Source organism: Trichoplusia ni, chromosome 21 (assembly GCF_003590095.1).
Source record: "Trichoplusia ni isolate ovarian cell line Hi5 chromosome 21, tn1, whole genome shotgun sequence".
Taxonomy (NCBI): Eukaryota; Metazoa; Arthropoda; class Insecta; order Lepidoptera; family Noctuidae; genus Trichoplusia; species Trichoplusia ni.
Window position 1 is genome coordinate 1970150 of NC_039498.1, and position 20905 is coordinate 1991054.

Genomic DNA, 20905 nt, shown 5'->3' on the forward strand with positions numbered 1-20905 from the left:
ATAGAAGTTAATCCTCATGTCGCGGTGGGTGTCACAAACATTCAAGTCACATGCACAAAGATATCCAGACTCAAGACAAGCATTCGTGGCTCCCCACAAACGCTTGTCGTTCGACGCGATCAAACCCGCGACCCGTCGCGCAGATTCGGTTAGTAGTAACCTATATGACTCGGTAAGATAAATCCATTTTTACAGGAATTTTAGGCTTCCGAAACCAAAGGGTGTAAACGGAACCCATAACTAAAGCCCCATGTATACTGGTCCCTAAAAACGAAAGAGCATTGCCTAAAAATAACAAATCGTGCACTTTAGCGTTCGTAATTTTCAACGCACTACAAATAAGTGTTGTGCCAATTTATCGATATAAAGGTTAACAACAGCTTGTGTAATCGATTATCGATAAAATCGCAATTGTAATTGCTTGGGAACCAAATTTGGTGATCATGATTCATTTTTAGTATTAGTTTTTAATGTTTTATTTCCGATTAGATCTGTTTAGCCCTGAGTTTTTATTGGAACAATTTTTATGTATTATTTCGATAAATTTGTATCCTTAAAGCATAAAAGTATTGATATTTATTTATTTATTTAATAACGGTTTATTCACGACGTTCCCTGCCGCCGTGTCAACTCATGATTAAGGACTCCGGTTGGGTCCGAAACTAGCCGGGCAATCCCGATAAATACGCGTGAGTAAACCGTTGCATCATGTAATAATGAATCAGTCTCACGATAGGTACTATTAAAAAATCTTAATCGCTAAATCCGTTTGGGAACTATGATGCCACAGATAGACAGAGACGTCTAATATAACTTCTAATATCCCTCTTTTTGCGTCATCATCGGCCTAGCCATTTCCCAACTATGTTGGGGTCGGCTTCCAGTGTTTTACAAGGAGCAACTGCCTATCTGACCTCCTCAACCCAGTTACCTGGGCAACACGATACCCCTCGGTTAGACTGGTTGTCAGACTTTCTAGCTTCTGACTACCTGTAACGGCTGTCAAAGATGTAGGAATAACAGCCGGGACCCTTAACGTACCTTCCGAAACACGGAGGAACTCGTTATGACAAAGATGGTCACCCATCTACGGACCAACCACGTCAAGCGTAGTTTAACCAGTAATCGATTTACTTATGCGGTCATAGCTTAGCCACGAGCTCCTCTTTTTGCGTCGTGGGTTGAAAAATCACAGACACCTGCTTCTTGCATACATGAATGATGTTGCAATAAGAAGACTATTACCAATCTATAATTATACGCGACCCGACACACAAAACTCTCATCATTGAATGACGAGGTGTCGTGTAAATCTTTCGCTCTAATTCTCACATGCAAGCAATTTGTGGATATTAAAACTAATTTTGTAGCAATCTGGTAGTTTAGTATATATGTATACCTATATTGCAAAGATTCAAATTCGCAAGTTTGTATTTGTTCAGTTTAATAGTCAAGATATTTAAATTAATTGCAAATATTTGTCCTTGCAATATGTATGGACTTCAAAGAGTCAAGTATCTCCTAAACGGGTGACCCGATTTAGATGTGATTTTCGAGTTTCTAATTTTAAAGTTATACCTTGTTTTACAAATGTGAATTCGGAAACCCGTCGAAGCGAGTACAACTAACACTTGAAAGTTTTTTTTTAATCGGATCACGACTTTGCAATCAGTAAACTTACATCTTAAAGAACGAAACCAAAAAAGAATTTAAAGTAATTTGAGCTACTTAAAAGTATTGTAACATTTCTCAAGGAGTACCTTATATAGACATAGTACTTATTGTGTGCTAACATCTAGATCTTTGTAGCTATCAGTGATGCCCTAAAATGGTTTTGGTCGAAATGCGACCTCCATTTTAATACCTCAATGATTTTAATTTTTGTTTGTTTAGGCAATTTTCTAGTCTTCAAGTTTTTTTACTACTCCCGAACAAATGAATTCATTTTGAGTGTGCGTTTTACAAATATTCAAGTCACATGTCACAAAGACACAAAGACTCAGGACATGCATTTGTGGGTGACATAACGCTTGTCCTTCTCGGGGATCGAATCTTCGTCTCGTCGTATTTGTGGATTTGGCGTGGTGACCTTAACCATTTGGACATAAGTGCAGTCAAATTTAAAGATACATCAAAGGCTTGTTCTGGATACGGTAGCCGGGGGACCAGGTGATATGGCATTACTTTGGGAAGAGTTATACTCCTCAATTCAATTCAATTCAATTCTTTATTGCATTCCACAATGTAGGCTTAGGTGGTAAACATTTTTTGATAGGTAACAATCGTGGACCCTGTCGGGCACAGCAAAGATAAAAATTATAAATGTGAGTGGAGAGGACTTATCATTTAAGAAACATAATTAATTAGTGTTCAGTAGACTGCTGTAGGCTGTTGAGGAGATACATTTCCCCGATCGGAGATTTGTCAAAAGGAAATCTCATTGTCGTGAATTTGCAGTTTTATACCGGAAAAAGATAAGTAAATAATGTAAATGGATGAACTGAGTTAAAAATAAAGCTATTCTGAAGATGTTAACTTATTAAAACAGTATTATTCTTCGTTGATAGTACTTTAAAGCTAAACTGTACTTTTTTGTTGCTTGCAACAAAGAACCGACCGATATCGAAACGAGAATATTTTCAATTCGTTATTTTTTACGCATATTCGTTAAGCGATATCTCAAGTATTTGCACAACGATTATAAAACAATATAAAAATGCAGACAATTATAATTAGTAGTTAACATAGGAGTCAATTTCGTAACAAAATGTAGAGCGACAAAGGTTAGGTATGACTGGTAGGTTGTTAAAAAACCGGCGCCCGCGCAGCCGGTGTTGCGTCATTCGAACTTGCACTTGAGACGGAAAGAATTTAGGGTTGTCAAAAATATGCGATGAAAAAAATTAAACCATTTTTTTGTCCATGTAACCATGATTTTAATCCAAAGAGTAAAATGACGCCATGATGGACATACATGTTTTTAAATTCAAACACATAACCGACTTTAAATAATAACTACTGAGCCAATTTGATGAAACGGCAGGATATTATGGAGCAATTTTTTTTAACATCCCAATTAACTTATTCTTATGGGTCAAAATAGCAACTATGCCACTTGTAATGAATCAATAACACCGATTTATGCAGTCCAAATAAAAGACGAATTAAAATCCCCCTTTTTGAAGTCGACGGACCAAGAAGTACGTTTGTTTAACCGCAAATATGTCAAAATATCAAAACTGAGGTTCAGTTTGTTCCACCATTTTCCACAAGATGTCACTGTGCTTTGAGACCGCTTTTCTGAATGGCGGTGTTAAAATTTTCCGTGTATACTATAAGGGAGTCGAGGATTTTAATTTTTTTTGGTATCGTTTTATGTAATATTCGGATTAAAGTGTTTTGGTAACCACTACCAGTTGCTTGAATTAAACCAACCCCCAGCTTAACCCTCCGATACCGAGGGTTAAACAACGTTTATGTAATAAAGTGTAATGATAACTTGAAACTTTAACCGTTCGGTCAAATTCGTGACGGGAACTCGTTTAATATGCTTCTGTTGCTGGTTAGTTCACAATAGGTGTTTCATAACGCCTAGCTAGTCGATTAGTTTGACACTATTGTGACCTATAGCTAGGGCAGGCTAAAAGAGAGCGAGCAGAAAATAAATCTTTCTAGAAGAGGTTATGATGATGGACATTATTATTTAATAAACTAGTTATTAATTGGTCAAACGCCTATGAAAGTATAGTATTTTTCGCTAAGGAATTTAATCCTTGGGGGGTTTCATAAATATTCAAGTCACATTCCCAAAAAAAAAATACCCTTTCAAATCAACAGCTTTTTACAGAAACCAACATACAGATTCCATATTGGTATTATGACAACCCTAGCTACGAGACTACCGCGCAGTGCGCACGCGCAGCTGTGACGCAACGCTCCACATTGCCCACTTCATTCTCAGTGACTTTTATATCAGCATTGTTTCGGCATATCACTTGCATGACTACATATTAAGTGGATTTGCGACATTTTGTGAGCGCTCTATACTTCCTGCTCCAGAAACTTTTTTACTAATAAGCTATGCATGCCTTAAAATTTAAACAATTTGACAGCTGCTTATTGCTATGTGTACGGCATACATAGCTTTAAATATTGTAATTTTATTTTATTGAAGATTATTTTGTAACTACCCTATTTTTATATGATTATTACCTGTCCTATTGTTGAGCATTTACTATTTAATAAGTTCTGGTGTATGACAATTGTTATGTAAGTACCCACTCGCTGCGCCAATCGGCTAACTGTTTTTTTTTTTTAACTTGTATTTTCTCTGTAAGTGATTTGTTTATCTTTTGAGGAAATAAATATTTTAAACCACAATTTGGCTCAATACAAGGGAGGTATGTATCATGGTCTTGATGAACTTCAATAAATAAATAAATCCTTTTTTCGCGGGCAAACACCTAGACTCAGGACAAAAATTCGTGGAACACACAAACATTTGGCTATGCAGAGTTACCCAGACCAAGGACTAACATTCGTGGCATGCATACAAACACCTGTCCTACGCAAGGGTCGAACCCATGACTCGTCACATCCATTGGGTTTGGCCTGATGACGTCAACCACTTGGCTACCCATGCAGCTTTTTCCCAAAGCTATATTTGGGTAGGTTTACAATCCCCGGACACTATATACCGGTAGTTTATAAAGCGAATGTTTGACCTTTTTACAATAAATATTAATATTTCCACGTATACGTTCATTACGCCGGATCTTATATCAATCATTGCATGCTTCCTTATATATATTTGAAACTAGCCTTATTATAACATAATTAATTTACACATACGAAACTTCCGACCAAACCTTATCACCAAGAAAATAAGAGCGAAAATTAAACGGACGTGACCAAATTCGACGGCAAAGTGCAATAATCAGAGTATTATTGCAACAAACTTAACAATAACAACCAAGAAACATCCTCAAGATTCTTAACAACAAAGCCTTAGAGGTGAAAATCCATTGCACTTTTTATAGTTCAGTGCAAAACTAAAGTTGTTTTTTAGAAGGCAGTGTCCCCAGCAAGGTTAAAACTTATATCATTAGGTCCGGCTGGCCCTGACGAGGAATGCGGGGTGAAAGGCGGTCTGTAGGGGGACGGGGGAGGAATGAAGGGGAGACGGGGGGATGAGGGGGAGAAGAGGACAATGAGGGGTACGGGGTGTAGGAGGGTGGAAATGCATTGATAATGGCGGACGGAAGTCGTCGATCATAGTCTAACGGAAGTTTCAAATGGTGTTATAAACAGGCATGTTGCTTGTGTAGGTTTGTATGTTAATGTTTAAGACAAAAGCGCAAAGTTTTAAGCGAGAAAAAAATATCATGGCTTTAAGGACAGAAAAAAAACAACTGTTTAGCCTGTTTAAAAGAGGAATGTTTTATAAATATTCCAAATAGCTACCGATAAGGTATACCTCGACAATTTAATCGCGACGACTTGTTTTAGGCTTCTGACTTGATTCGTATTTTAAAGAGAAGTGTCCAAAAAGTCATAAAAATTAAGTTAATTCGCAAAGGAAAATTTGGGTTTAACCACCTCAGAAACCTGGATTCCATATATTGGAATTTGAAATATCGTTCAATAATCATTTTTTTTACTTCGTAACAGATAACTTGGAGAAGTATTCTTCTTCTTCGCTTGTTAATTCTCCGCGACAAAATGATTTCTTAATAAATGAAGAGTTTTTTTTAATGCAGAAATAAGTATTCAGATGATGATATACCACCGATGATACTATATTCAGAATCCGCTGGGGAGTTTGTTGCTCTGTTTCGTCTCTCACAGCAGAAACACTTAGGAAGCGATGAAGGGTGGGCGAAACTGGGTGCTGTCCAATGTAATCTGACCTTCAAAAAGTGCTACTTAGTAACTTAATTTGAATAAATAAATTTTGGTTTTTTTTTTGGTTTTCTGATACTGATTCCACTGAATCACTTGAAGTGAATGGACAAGCTCGCTGGGCGTGACGCGGGCTGTAGCCTACTATTATATTATTCTCTTTGTATATTATTAGGCTGGCTTTCAAGGGCTAGGTAGAGCTATTTTATGGATTATAAATTAGATACTAGTCAGTATAACAAATGTATGTCTGAGTGCCTTTGAAATGTAATGTGGATTAGAGGAGAATGATGTTTGAACTATTAAGGAAATAATGGTCGATATTGATGCATGTTGGGGAAGCCTTTGTCCAGCAGTGGACCTCAATAGGTTGGATTGATTGATATGTTGAAGGTGATAAGGGATTTAAGGTAATCATATACAAGATAAAAATAAAAAGTTTTTTATCAAGTATGTCTTAGTACTTTTATAATAACTATCGTGAGACTGATTCATTATTAAATGATGTAACGGTTTACTCACGCGTATTTATCGGGGTAACCCGACTAGTTTCGGACCCAACCGGAGTCCTTAATCATGAGCAGACGCGGCGGGATCGCGAGTCGTACTATCTAAGTACACTCGGACATAATTAATAGATACAAAACAAAAAAAAACACTGAAATCCCTCAATCCATTCGGAAGCTTTGATGCCACAGAGAGACAGACAGAAAGTCACGTCAAGCTTATGACACTCTTTTTGCGTCGGGGGATAAAAATAGCTACGAATAAGCATAAAAGGAATACAAGAAACGTTTTTAGTACTATTTTGAGATAAGTAGATCTAGTTTTCCAAAGTTTACAAAAACAATTGACGACTTGAAAGTCTACAACATTTTTGGCAAGTGAGACTATTGCATAAAAGTCTAAATAAGGCAAATACCTTTCACATAGCCTGTTATAACTCACTTTCAGCGTCCATGCGTCGTGTCCTCACTAAGTGAACGGCAGAGGGCGTGACGAGTACGCAACTATGACGGCAGAAGTTCCACAACTTGTGAATATTTGGAGTAAATTAGCTGAATCGGAAAAATTGTTTGACGATATTAATTACTTCTGGGGAATTTCTGTTGTAGAGAAAGCTTTCTGCGTTTTGGGGTCGGTGCATGGCAAAAAGTTGTAATTCATTTTTGATCATTAAACATAATAAATTTAAGTAAATCAAGTTGTATAAGTATCAGATAATAATAAATATCTGATAAAGATTATTTACACCCAAATGTTAATACTCTTAACACAAACATCAGTCCTGCGTGGGAATCGAACCCACGACCTCCCGTACATCAGTCAGGGCCACCAACCACTGGACCAACAGGTTTATCTCAAATTGAACCTTCTGGTCTCTTATAAGCGATGTCCATTCACTGAACAAGTAGACAATGGATAGTGAAGTTATATTGTAATTTGTTACCAGATATAATCTCAAAAACGTCTGAGAAGGCGAAGCTCAAGATATGAATCTAAACCAAAAAGTTCACGTCTTATTTGAAATAGAAATAAAGTGTGTTATATATGCTTTGGTTTAAAATTCAAAACTCCAAGGATATTTTTTAAATGGAGATGTGGAAGAGTTTGTCTAAAGGGATATGGTTTATAAAGCTAAAGATTCCTTTTATCAATAAAAGTAATTGTGACGTCGCTGACAGTCGTTCCTTTACTATCCATTTGAAACTAGCATATTGCCCGCGACTCCACCCGCGTCGACTTCAGTTTACAGATCGCGGTAGTTCCTGTTTCCATGGGAATGCCGGCAATAAATGTATCCCCCCCCATTACAAGGAGGTAGCTTAAAACCAGGAGAAATCGTGATAGTATCTTCTGTTCTTCTCCTGGTTCTAAACTACCTCCCCACCAATTTTCAGCTAAATCAGTTTAGCCGTCCTGGAGTTATAAATAGTGTAAATAACACGATTATTTATTTATACTTTATTGAACATAAATATACACTCGAACAATACGTTCTTGTAAGGTTCATGTACAAAGGCGAGCTTTTCGCTCGCGGCTTCGACCGCGTCCATGTCGGTTATATCGCGATTCTAAGAAAACTCTTCAAAAGTCCGGGATAAAAACTATCCTATGTTCTTTTTCAAGGTCAACTCTATCTCTGTACCAAATTTCATTAAAATCGGTTCAGTGGTTTAGACGTGAAAGCGTAACAGACAGACAGACAGAGTTACTTTCGCATTTATAATATTAGTAGGGAAGTATTGATAATGAATTGCTGAATCCGATGCAACTGGATACCAATCGATTCAGCTAAAATTGCTGCAAAGTTTCTTGATCGACAGAAGATTTCTAATAGACCAACAAGCGCGTAGGATGGGTAAACCATTTACATAGCTAAATAAAAACTAAATGAGTTAGAAGTTAGTTAATTATGTCGGTATTAACGACGACCATGTAGTAACATGTGCCTGTTCATAAGAGTAACATCAAGCAAAAAGTTTTAATGCATTTTACATTAATAAATGTAATCATTGGTCTAGAATACAGGCACAATCATTTGCTAAAGATATATTAGGAAATCTATACTTATAATGAAAATGTCTGTCGGTCTCGCTTTCATGCCAAAGTATGCATGTTTTTTTTTTGGAGTTGACTACGGCTTTGAAATTTGGCTTTTATATTATTTACTAGCTTTTCGCCCGCGGCTTGGCCCGCATCGAAGTCGGTTATATCGCGTTTCCAAGAGAACTCTTCAAAAATCCGGGATAAAAACTATCCTATGTTCTTTCTCAAGGTCAACTCTATCTCTGTACCGAATTTCATTTAAATCAGTTCAGTGGTTTAGACGTGAAAGCGTAACAGACAGACGCATAGACAGACAGACAGACAGAGTTACTTTCGCATTTATAATATTACGTAGGGATTTAAAATAAATAAATGCACCGCGGTTTTTGAATATTTTGATTTTAAGGGGTGAATCGGGAACCAACGATCTCTGTACAGTTTACAGGTACAGGTTAAGCTAAGCATGGTGAGGTCGGTCCGTGGATAGGTGACCATCTTATTTATACATCTAGTTATTTGACGGGATCCTCAGGGTCGCAAGTAAGAATCATACTTGAAGGGTTTTTTTTCACCTATTCCTCTCTTAGTAATTTAATCTTGTGTCGCGGGCGGTTTAAATTTAATAAACATTCAAGTCACAAGCACAAAGACACCCAAACTCAGGACAATTATTCATGGATCAGAACCACACAAATGCTTGTCCTACGCGGGGATCGAGCCCGCGACACGTCGCGCACTGTGGGTTTGGCGTGATGACCTATACCACACGGCTATTATTGAGTTCTATGTGCCATTCATTTCTTTCTGGATAACAAATTATTCACATGAGTTAATATTTAGACTAATGACCTCCAAATGACCTCAAAAACATACAAAGAAAAGTCCTTGCACATATATAATCATAATATCGTTACTGACGAAGGAACGCACCTTGACAACCCGCACTTACTTATTATGTGTGATGAAATATGACGCGTGTCTGTCTAAGCAAAACTAACAGTCGGCCTAACTAAACGCGCTATATCTCTACTGATATTATAAACCGCGAAAGTTTGTATGTATGGATGTTCGTTCGTAAAATCCACTGAACAAACAAACTTGGTACTCAGTTTATAATCGGGATTAACACATTGGATAGTTTTTATCCCGATTTTATGTTCCCGTGGGATCATTTTCGATTCGTAGCAGGCGGACCCGCGGGCAACAGCTAGTGATTAAAAAGAAACTCCCATAAAATCTTAATAAATAAGTAAGTCTGAAAATATGTGTAATATAAAATTAAGTTTAAACTATAGCTTCTGGAGTCAAGTGACATTTCTACAATAAATAATTTGTTTTAACAACAAAAACATACAAATAACTTCAAATAGAACCACTGAAACAAATTTGTTATATAACAATAACAAACAATTTTACTAAATTCCTATTCTGCCCTCTTCCTCTCTCCTAAATTTTTGCGTGCCCAACAGAGTCCATATTGTTCCAATGTAATTTTTTTGTGCCATCTCTGTAACATCATCTGGGACTTCGGCGTAAAAATATTTAAAACACAATCACTCTTTAAACTTACATAACCTAGAAGTACGAACAATCATTATAATTAAATACATTAGACGAATGTTGCATGAATCCAATTTGACAATACATCAAATTTAAAACCGACTCATACCAGTCACTCTTTAAAGCAATTTGATTGCAATTGTGTGAAACTGACAGCGCATTACATGAATATCGGCATCTCTTTTCTTTACCCGAAATAATAGAGCTTTACGTCTCGGTGGTAGGTTAGTAGTTTGGAATTAAAACAATTATAAATTGGTACACGTTCTAAGAGTGATATCAATCAATCAATCGTTATGAAATTATAGATATCATCTGATCTGATTGCTACAAGTTTTTATTATTATAATGATAAAATTGTTTTTGTTGTATTGCTATTGATAATCTATAAGGCCTACAGCCACGTCATCATCATCATCATCCTAGTCTATTCCCAACTATGTTGAGGGCGGCTTCCTGATTTGTTAAATTGATTAGTTAAGAAAAACGCGATAGAAATCTATTACCAAATCGAATGTAAAACTGAAATATATCAGTTGTTTATTTATTTCATAGCTAGCATCCATCAGCGGTTTCGCCCGCGTGATATATTATTATTAGTATATTAAGTTGATTAAGGGCCGATTTTTCAATCGCCAGATAACTTTTATCAGACGAATATATTTGACGTTTTGACAGCTTTTGTGTAGGAAATTTGTCAAACGGCCATATTTATTCCTCAGATAGAAGTCCCTTAAACAAACAATATTTTACCTCAAATCGCTCCAAGACGCTTACTGCATTTTTATGACGAACGGTGTTTTTTCGCCACAAAGCGTAAAAACAAACAAATTAACATCTTTAATAGTAATAGGATATGTTTATAGTACAGACACCCACCGAGTTTTGTTAAAGTACCTGAATGAGTAAAGGTATAAGGCACGTGACGTCATCAGGCTAGTTTGCAAAAGTGGCGCATAGAATAAGACCTTCGCCCTTAAATTGCACAATAACAGACTTATATAAACACGGTTTAGTTAAGCGTGGGTTATTATGTTACTGATCGGTAACAACCGTCTTATACTCTGTCCGTTTTCGGAAGGAACTTTTGACAGGTGAAACATTTTACCTAAAATTTACGTGTAACACGTCGCTGATTGATTCAATCGATATAGGGTACTTGGAGCGGAAGCTAACGCTTTCCGTGCGGGCTGGTTTCATGAGGTTTCATCCAGAATAGAGAATAGTGGAAGGATTTGGGAGACGCCTTTGCCCAGCAATGGGCAAAACAGTAGGCTTTAAAAAAAAAATCTTGGGACGGACAGAGTATAGGCTTAATGATAGTGCTATGAAACTAAATACATGTAAAGGTTTCGAATGTACATCGAAACTTGATACTAGAAGTGGTACATTTGTAACATTTAATGCTCTCGTTAATCTACATATAAAATCAAAAGGTAAGTCAGAGTTACAAACTTGCCCTGAGGGTCTACCATCACGTCTTAAAGTATGGTTATGGTTGTGGAAGCGTGACGGCGCTATACGTGGAGTAGAGCGGCATCTCTCTTCCACACCCACAATAATATTACTACAACACGTGAGGGTGTACGCTGATGTACGTTTGACTCATATTAGAAAGATCACTTCGCACAGAAAGATGACAGACTTTCGTTATGAAAGCGGTGAATCTCTACCGAGAAATCAGGTGTCCACAATTATTTAGAATCATCCTTCCTGAATCGACACACGGTTGAATTTTTGCGACTCAATTTTGACGCACTTCCCGATAAACTAGCAGGCTGAAATTGTCAGGGTAGTTTCAAACCCAATGACAATGCAATTTACAACTATAAAAATAACTGGACCGATTTAGATAAAATTAGAATGGAGTACCAATTAAAAACGTGGGTTTTTAGATGTTTTAAATCTATTGATTATTCACGCTCAATTATGAACATCATACCAAATAGGCACCATAAACAAGGTGTCACATAAGAACAAAGGATGGATGTCTTATATCCCTAAACCTAGTTCTTGAGCTAAAATAGTAAAACAAACAAATATAACTATAACCTGACTCTTCGAGAACTTCGAGAGATATTAAAACGAGTAAATTACAGGTATAAGAAACATGAACTTTGATGCTACACGCAAAAATATACCTAAAGTACTTCCCATAAAGTCCAATTCCTTTTGACACAGATTGACTTTGGGTGAAGTTGAGTTGGAATAGACCTTATTTGAATGAGATTAGGGCATAAATTGGCGTGTATGCAACAATGATAGGATTCAGTGGGTCAGTAGAAACGATTGCGAGATTTAGTTACTTGATATTATATAGGTTCCAAGTCCGTGTGGGTAGGGTGCATAGAAATATGCTTTAGTTAGGACAATTCTTGTCTTTTGTAGTCTGTGGCTAGGCAGGAACAGCTGTGCATCCTGACTTATGTCAGTAAATAGATATCACTCGCTTCACCAACTAAGCTAACCGAAAATGTCACCCGTTTTCGCGCAACAGTGTAAAAGGACCAATTTGCAGACAATGGAGGGAGTGACTACCAGATGCAGCTAAGTACCAGTGTTTGACAAGGAGCGACTGCCTATCTGACCTCCTCAACCCAGTTACCTGGGCAACACGATACCCCTTAGTTAGACTGGTTGTCAGACTTTTCAGCTTTGGACTACTAATAACGACTGTAACACGTTATGACATATCTATGTCATAATGTCGACCGTATGAAGTGTAGCTTAACCTGTGTTCGATCAACTTGTGCAGTTGTAGCTTAGCTACGAGCAATAATAATCCATATTATGTATGCATATAAAAAAGACCTGTCCTCTATCTACACAACTCATGTCCACCATACCTCGCTCAACACCACGATCCCAAGTTTCGCACGCCTCCCACCCAAACACAGTTGACATTTTTACACGAACATTATATGCCATTAAATTACGGTATTCATGTAAGAATCACAGTTTCGCGGTTAACCATGAGAAGGTCAGTCTATGGCCTAGAGGTTTGTTATCTATGGTCATTGTCTGTGATACCGTTTAACCTCTTTGGATGGAACTTTTTTTGGCGAAGGAATTTTAAATAATATTTTCAAATTCTACCGTATCCGCTGTAAAATATCTATTTTTTTCTTATTTGTTGTTATTTCGATGATAGGAATACATCTTCCGAAAGTTTAATAATCAAGCTATCACGATTAATTATAATACAGCGACATCATCATCACATTCGGATGGACTGCGGAACTTCAGTATACCTAAGAGTACCGACTCTACCCATTGAGTAGGGGGCCTTAAATCTATTTCCTTCGAAATTTCTTCTGAAGTAACAGAAAAATGTGTAATAATATCTAAAGTACCGGTTACCGACGGAAACTGTCCCTATGAAATACCTTCTTTTTTGGTTAGGGTTAGAAATCCTCATGGACACCCGCTCCCTCGGGGGAGGGAACGGGTTGTGTCAGATTCTTACTGACTAAACCTGAACCGCCGCGCTACGTCATTCGCGTTTTTCTGTCACTGTATGGCAATGCGTTGCCGACGTTGCAGTCATTCTACCAGAGCGTAAAAAAGCCATTTCACTCCACATTTCAAGCCATATCATTTGTGACTATCATAATCATATATAATCTATACTATCCCAAAAAATACAGCCGAAAGTATCCACAGGTCAGATAGCAATAAATATTTGCGTTCCAACTTTAGATAATTATCATACTAAGAGGTATTGCCAAAGATGTCTGTCGGGCAAAGGAAACGGCGTATTAAGTTTAGGTCGACTGCTATCTAGTTGACTTTATAACTCTAGTTTAAAAGTACCTTCGATTCAATCTTAACTTGCAGAACGGTAAGACTTTGAGTCTGTCCAAAGAACTTTTAAAGTAAGTATTCAAAGATTTTCTCTGTGTTACCTGACTGCAAGGAAAGGTTATGTTATTCGAGCATATCTCGTATGTACATACTAGAAGTAGTGCAGAGAGCTGGCCTGTGCCTCCGTGATGAAAATGATGCCACATTTGGGATAAAAACTATCATATCTATTAATCCTGGTTATAAACTATTTATGTACCAAGTATTGTATGAATCCGTTCAGTAGTTTTTTGTGTCAAAGAGGAACAAACATCCATACATACAAACTTTCGCGTTAATAATATTAGTAGGGTGTAAAACTCTTTACTCCTCTTCATATCTCGTAAACCGCTGAACTGTATTTTCTAGTCTACACTTTTAATAAAAACATAAAAGGAAATTGCAAAACATTTTATATATTTTATAAAAAGACTGTTATCAGATATTTAAAAGCATTTCGAAATTGGATCCGTTAATTAAAATTAGTAGGTATGTATTACAATAACGATTTCAGGCTAGATTATTTTTTAGAAAGTATAGTCTATTAGGTATACTCAAAAAATTAAATTGGTCATGTGCTCCTCTGCTCGAAGTTCATGAAGCAGAAGTATTATTTGTCGAAGTAAGATAGCAGACTATACTGTCTAGCGCTCTCTCGCTCATAGATTTGGCACACCATTAGATTATTTAAAAAATCGTGGAATAACCTTGTCATTATTGCGGAAACGGGACAGCGCACTACACGACATATCGGCATCTTGCTTCAACAATCATCATTGGCCTAGCCTTTTTCCCAACTATGTTGGGGTCGGCTTCGAGCCTAACCGGATGCAGCTAAGTACCAGTGTTTTACAAGGAGCGACTGCCTATCTGACCTCCTCAACCCAGTTACCTGGGCAACACGATACCCCTTGCTTAGAGTGTTTGTATACATCTTTTACAGTCGGGATATCTGATATCTGGTATCGAGATATCTGAATAACAACCGGGACATACAATTCAACATGCCTTCCGAACCACGGAGGAACTCGTTATAACGAAGATGGTCACCCATCTACGGACCAACCGCGTCAAGCGTAGCTAGACCTGTGATCGACTCACTTATGCAGTTATATCTTAGCCCATTATTACCTAATAGAATTCTAGTTATCCGGTATATAGTGACTCACTGTTGATACAATGTATCCATATTAATGCCTATGCTTTCCAATGACTTACTTTTGCAATGCGGCCAAGGTAATTTATACAGCCTATTTATTTTTAACGTATTTTTAATCTGTGGAATTAATTTGTTATGTTCGACCATGTACATATCATTGAATTATTAAGTGTTAAAAAAGAAGCATTCAAATTATGTATTCAAATTTATTCTTGAAAATATTTAGAAATTAAATTGTTATTATAATTTAATAGAACTGTCCAATTACGAGTCGGAATCGCGACAAATAGACAAAAGGAAAAAAAATGTTTGTTGACTAATATTTGCTTATGTTTTTTCAGTATCCCTAAAATTACTCGTCAAGCAACAAATTCGTGACCGAAACGAGCGTTGCTTAACCTTATTCTTTAAATACACAATCTGTGAAGATTTTAACTATCAAGCTATTATTTTCTGAGCAACACTCTGTTATAACATAGCCATACTTCTTTATACGTACTTACCTTACTTAAAAAGTAGTAAATATATATCATTTATATGTATGTCACAAAGTTTGGAAAGTAAAACTGTCATTATGACAATTTTCTCCCGCCAATATTTACAGTTTTTATTTTCATTAATTTCTTAAGTAATATTCGTTCATTCAGTGGCTGTATGATTAGCATAATATAATTTTATGAGGTGGCTTCTTATCAAAGTAATTGAAATGTGCTATGTTGTTTACAACTATATGTTAAATATGTATTAAGCACGCGAAAATGAACATAGTTTAATTTGTAATAATAACTTTTGAGAGGTGGTTTCGAAATTATTTGTTTAATAATATTTTGTAAGATGTAATTTTTCATGATGGCTACATTTGATAATCGAACCTTGAATGAATGTTGGTAAAAAAGGTTTTTATTAAAATAATTAATATTTATAAAGAAAAAAGAAAGGAAACGAAATCTGAGGTTTATTTTTTTTCTAAACGTTGGATAAGCATTTTATAAAATAATTTCCTTCAAACGCATAATAAATTATTTAAACAAAGAAACCGTTACAATCGTTTTGACACTGTACTGTTTGTGGTACAAATGAAAAAAAGAAACGAAATGCTATGTAATCTATAAAAAAAAACATCAAAAGGTCAAAATCTCCTTTCAAAATCTTTTTCCCAAAATGTTAAGTACGAAAAGATGGCCGCGACAACCACATTTCAATAACTTCTACAAATGAACTATGGTTAGGAACATCTGAACTAAATAAATAACGTCGACATATACCTTAAGGTAAAGTTCACGCGATCAATGCAACAGAAACGGATTCCCTCTCTCTGTATCAACAATCTTCTAACAAAACTTGCTTTTGATGTTATTCGGTAAAGCTTTGTTAAAAAACTAGGGCATTTAATAAGGCAATATTTCTGTAACACGGGGGTTTTACAGACATTTAAGTCATAGAAATAAAAAACCTCCGAATAAGCTATGTGTCAAATTATGTTGTAATACGTCAATATTACACATAACCTCCTCAAATAGGAGGGACCGATATGAAGAGAGAGAGAGTCAATACTAAACATGATTTTTTAAAAATCCATTCTTTAGCAGATTTACTGTAAATTCAAAATAATTAAAAATGAAATATAGAAAAGTTTAATAGTTACACATTTTTTTATTAAGTTCATAAGTGAAGTAAGTTATTTTCTTTAATAAAATGCGTTACAACCTACAAGACATTTTTTTAAACCTGTCACAAATCTAAGCCAAGGTATCAAACCAAACAGCCCTACACATTAAAGTAACCGATCAATTTCACAGATAAAAAAATTAAAAGTAAACCTTGTCTATGCATAACGGGGCATTTAACTAATTGCCTTTTGAGTTATCATTGTTTTGACGCATTATTTCAACATACCACAATCTTGAGCGGAGCGTGTTAATTACCTCCCATGGCAATGATCTCAAAACTCATTACTAACTGTGTATTACACATTGTTCTATACTTATAATTATAAACTCTTTAAAAAGTTAATAGAAAAGTGTTTGTAATATGGCTACAGTATATCGTAGTTTTTTTTTAGTGATTACTGTCAAACGAAAGTGAGACATCAAAGAAAAACTATTTTTAGTCTTTGTACAGGTCAGACTCAAGACAATTCTCTACAAATATGCTAAAACATCACATGCAAACATTACCTTTTGGCCGTACTAAGCGATGCTTAATGAAAGTTTTTATTTATTTTTCCGTACTAGTATTAATAAAAATAATATTTGTATACCTATTACGTTTCACGAGATACCTGGCGTCAGACGGACAGACATCTGAGCTTTAGTATGCAAAAAAACAATACACGATTAAATAAAAGTAGCGTAGATAATCCTACAAATATTCAAATAATAGTCGTTTTGAAATATGAACAATGAATTCAGATAAAACCAAATTGTTACTGACCAACTGACCTAACCGCCTATAAATAATTAAAGAAACTAAGATTTATTAAAACAGGAATTTCTTATAGAATTACCAAAAAAGGTTTTTTCAGTTATATGTCAATCTTCAATGCGTTTTATTGGAACACACCAAGTAAGTTATAATATTTTAGAAATACTTATACCAAATTACTATAATGAGCTAAACATATTTAAATAAATGCAATACATCACATCAGAAGCTCATTATCGGCCAGTTTATACCTACTCAAAAGTGACGTTAGCAAATATAATATGGCATCCATATTGGACTCATCTGTCACTTAAAATATAGACTTAGTTCTAGAACTAAGCTTGTTTATGACAAACGTTTTAAAGGACATTTCAAAAATAAATTAACACAATGTTACAAAGCAAATAATATCAATATGATTCTAAATATTCGGTGTTCAGAAAACAACATTAAAATTCGTATATCGAAGGCGATTAATAATTAAATTTCAATTGATTGCATTCTCGATTCTCGTTCCAATTTAAAAAAGTTGTCGGCCATTTCCTCGAGTATCTATCTGTCAAAAATATGTTGTACTTCCTATACACCCTTCCCGCCCTTGACTGCGGTCCACTTACTTTTTTTACGTACAGAGCACAAGCTTCGTGCAATGGTATAAAAACCAGCGGCGACCAATTGAGATCAGTCAGTAGCCTTCGAGCAGTCTAACACAGAAGTGCACGATGAGAGTTCTGGTTAGTTGAGACATTCAGTTTCATTAACTCTTTAGTGCTTTGTTCGCTACTAATCATTATTTAATAAATTACAATTTTGTTTTAAGTGCTCCGAGTTCAGTGTCTGTGATTAGTGATGTGACACGGGTGCAAATATCAATGTATCGATATAGGTGATCGTTTGTGATGTAATCGACTTTAATCGGCTTTGTTTCACAGATTGTCGCCGCCGTCCTCGCCTGCGCCGCAGCCGCGCCCTCCGGCCTGCTGGCAGCCCCCTACGGGCATGGCCTCATCGGTCACGCCGGTCTTGCGGTAGCCCACGCGGCTCCGTACGCCGCCGTTGCCCACGCCGCCCCCCTGGCCGTGGCCCACGCCCCAGTGGCTGTGGCCCACGCCGCGCCCGCCCTGCCCACCATCTCCCCCGGAGACATCGCCGGCGCCGCCATCGATGCCCACGTTGAAGCCTCCGACCACGTCCGCGCCGCGTCCGACGCCGCCCGCGAGTACCACGACCAGGCCTCCGAGCTCCACGGACAGGCCATCAACGCCGCCGAGGACCACTCCTGGCAAGCCGTCGACGCTGTGAAGACCGCTGAGGCTCAGCTGGACGGTGCCGCCGCCGGTGTCGCGCCCACACTCGCCAAGCAGCTGGTAGGCCACTCCGCCGTGGTCGCCGCCGCGCCCGTCGCCTACGCCGCTCACGGCTACGCCGGCCACGGTTACGCCGGCCACGGTTACGCCGCCGCTCCCGCTGTGGCCTACGCCGCGCCCGCTCTCGCCGCCAGCAAGACCGTGGTCAGCCAGTCCCTGTCCCAGTCGCACCCCGCGCCCGTGGTCCACGCTCCCGCCGTGGCCTACGCGCACGCTCCCCTCGCGGTCGCGCACGCCGCTCCCGTCGCTTACGCTCATGGACTCCACGGACACGCATGGTAAACTGTGATAGTATTTAGATACCAAAAACATAATACTCAATTTTCGGATTTGTAAATAAATTATATAAAAAAATACAGGCTAACAGAGGCGAGGATGTGTGAATAAATGAAATAGTAATTTTATGCATATCTTTTCTTTAACAACCTTCACGAATACTTCAAATTATTATTACGAGTTTATTCTCGAATATAATGGCGCTTAAGTCAATACAAAACCGATTACACCACGTAACAATGTAATCGATTGAAACAAATCGGTAGTTACTCGATTATTGAAAACAAATACCAGATAATGGTAGCTTAACACGATTCAAAATGTCAAGTACATATTTAAAATCACCGACCTTAACACAGTAACATTCGAATTATAATTTCCGACAAAATATACGAAATATTGATATTATTGCTAAACTTTAAATCCCAACATTAAAAAATAACCTTAAAATCTCTTTCCATCTATTACTCATTGCATTGGCATTATAACAAAATACCCTTGCAATAAAAAAGAAAAAAAGCAAAGGCGACGTCTTTACAGCCACAACTGTCAAATTATTTTTAAACACACAAAGGTTTTAACAAAGTAGTTCTAAATCCGTGAGTATTTTTAACTAATAACCTATACTCTGCATCAAGGTCACTTAGTCGGAAACTTTAAGACTTCCGCTTTTGTCACCGTATTAAATTAATTAGTCACGTTCATAACAACATATAAATTGGCATTTAATAAAAAAACACTTAAATTGGCTACAGTATTTAAAAATAGAGGCTAGACATAAAATTAATCATCTTATTTGGCTCTATTTCATAATAATTTTGAGTATTTCATCTTATTTTACGCAGTTGGTTGAAAATGTTTAAATAACTTTTTGGAAAAGACACTGATTTAATTACATTTAAAATGTCAGACATGTTTTTGATTGTTCAAAGGTAACTTTCTACCTGAACCGAAATCCAACTTTCCAGATCTTGAATTAAGACCGAAAGCCAGTCTAGAATTTTAAATACTATTTACGTATAGGTCAGTAATCATTATGTGCATGCAAGCTCACGCATATAGCATTTTGAAGATAGCAATTTTGTGTGTCTTATACTCTTGCACCGCTAAAGTAATTTTGATGCAATTTGTGATAAGGATTACTTGAAATTTACAAAAGGAAATATCTATACTTCTATACTAATATATCAAGCTGCAGAGTTTGTTTGTTTGTTTGAACGCGCTAATCTCAGGAACTACTGGTCCAAATTGAAAAAATCTTTTTGTTTTGAATAGACCATTCATCGAGGAAGGTTTTAGGCTATAAACCATCAAGCTGCGACTAATAGGAGCGAAGATACAATGGAAAATGTGGAAAAATAGGGCAGGTATAAATCATAACTTATATATTCTACCCACGGGGACGAAGTCGCGGGCAACAGCTAGTTTGGGATATAAGTCTACTGCTAGCTGTTAGATAAACCAAATATTCGCGGACAAAAGCCGGTAATGAATAACTTAAAACCCTCTTTCAAATAAATTAAATGAAAAAATATCCATCATTATCACAACAGATGGTGACTTGGCAAATCAAATTTACAAAAGATCAATTTTTATGTCATTTTTCTATGACATAGATCTTAATTCACAAAAAGTATACGTAATATGAAGTGAAAGAACATCAGTCTTAAAAATCGGTTAATAAGCAATTCAAACCGCGTCTTTCCAACAATGCGTGTTATGAAATCGGTCTAAGTAAGCCAACTGAACAGATATAAATTAAAGTAAATGGCAAATGGTAACTGTTAGGATGTGTTCATAATAGGTCAGGATTTTCGTTAAGGCG

The 20905-nt window shown here is 36.8% G+C and overlaps 2 protein-coding genes across 6 annotated transcripts in view; one reads left to right on the forward strand and one right to left on the reverse strand.

Annotated features, from left to right (window-relative positions):
- Nucleotides 1–20905, reverse strand: part of LOC113504196 (WD repeat-containing protein 7) — a 108111-nt gene that overhangs the window by 20050 nt on the left and 67156 nt on the right. The gene's annotated exons all lie outside the window — the stretch shown is intronic.
- LOC113504198 (cuticle protein 38-like) lies at nt 17608–19208 on the forward strand. The gene is made up of 2 exons (XM_026886371.1): nt 17608–18171; nt 18370–19208. Exons 1-2 carry the CDS (start codon nt 18160–18162, stop codon nt 19084–19086), a joined length of 729 nt encoding a protein of 242 aa, XP_026742172.1. The 5' UTR covers nt 17608–18159; the 3' UTR covers nt 19087–19208.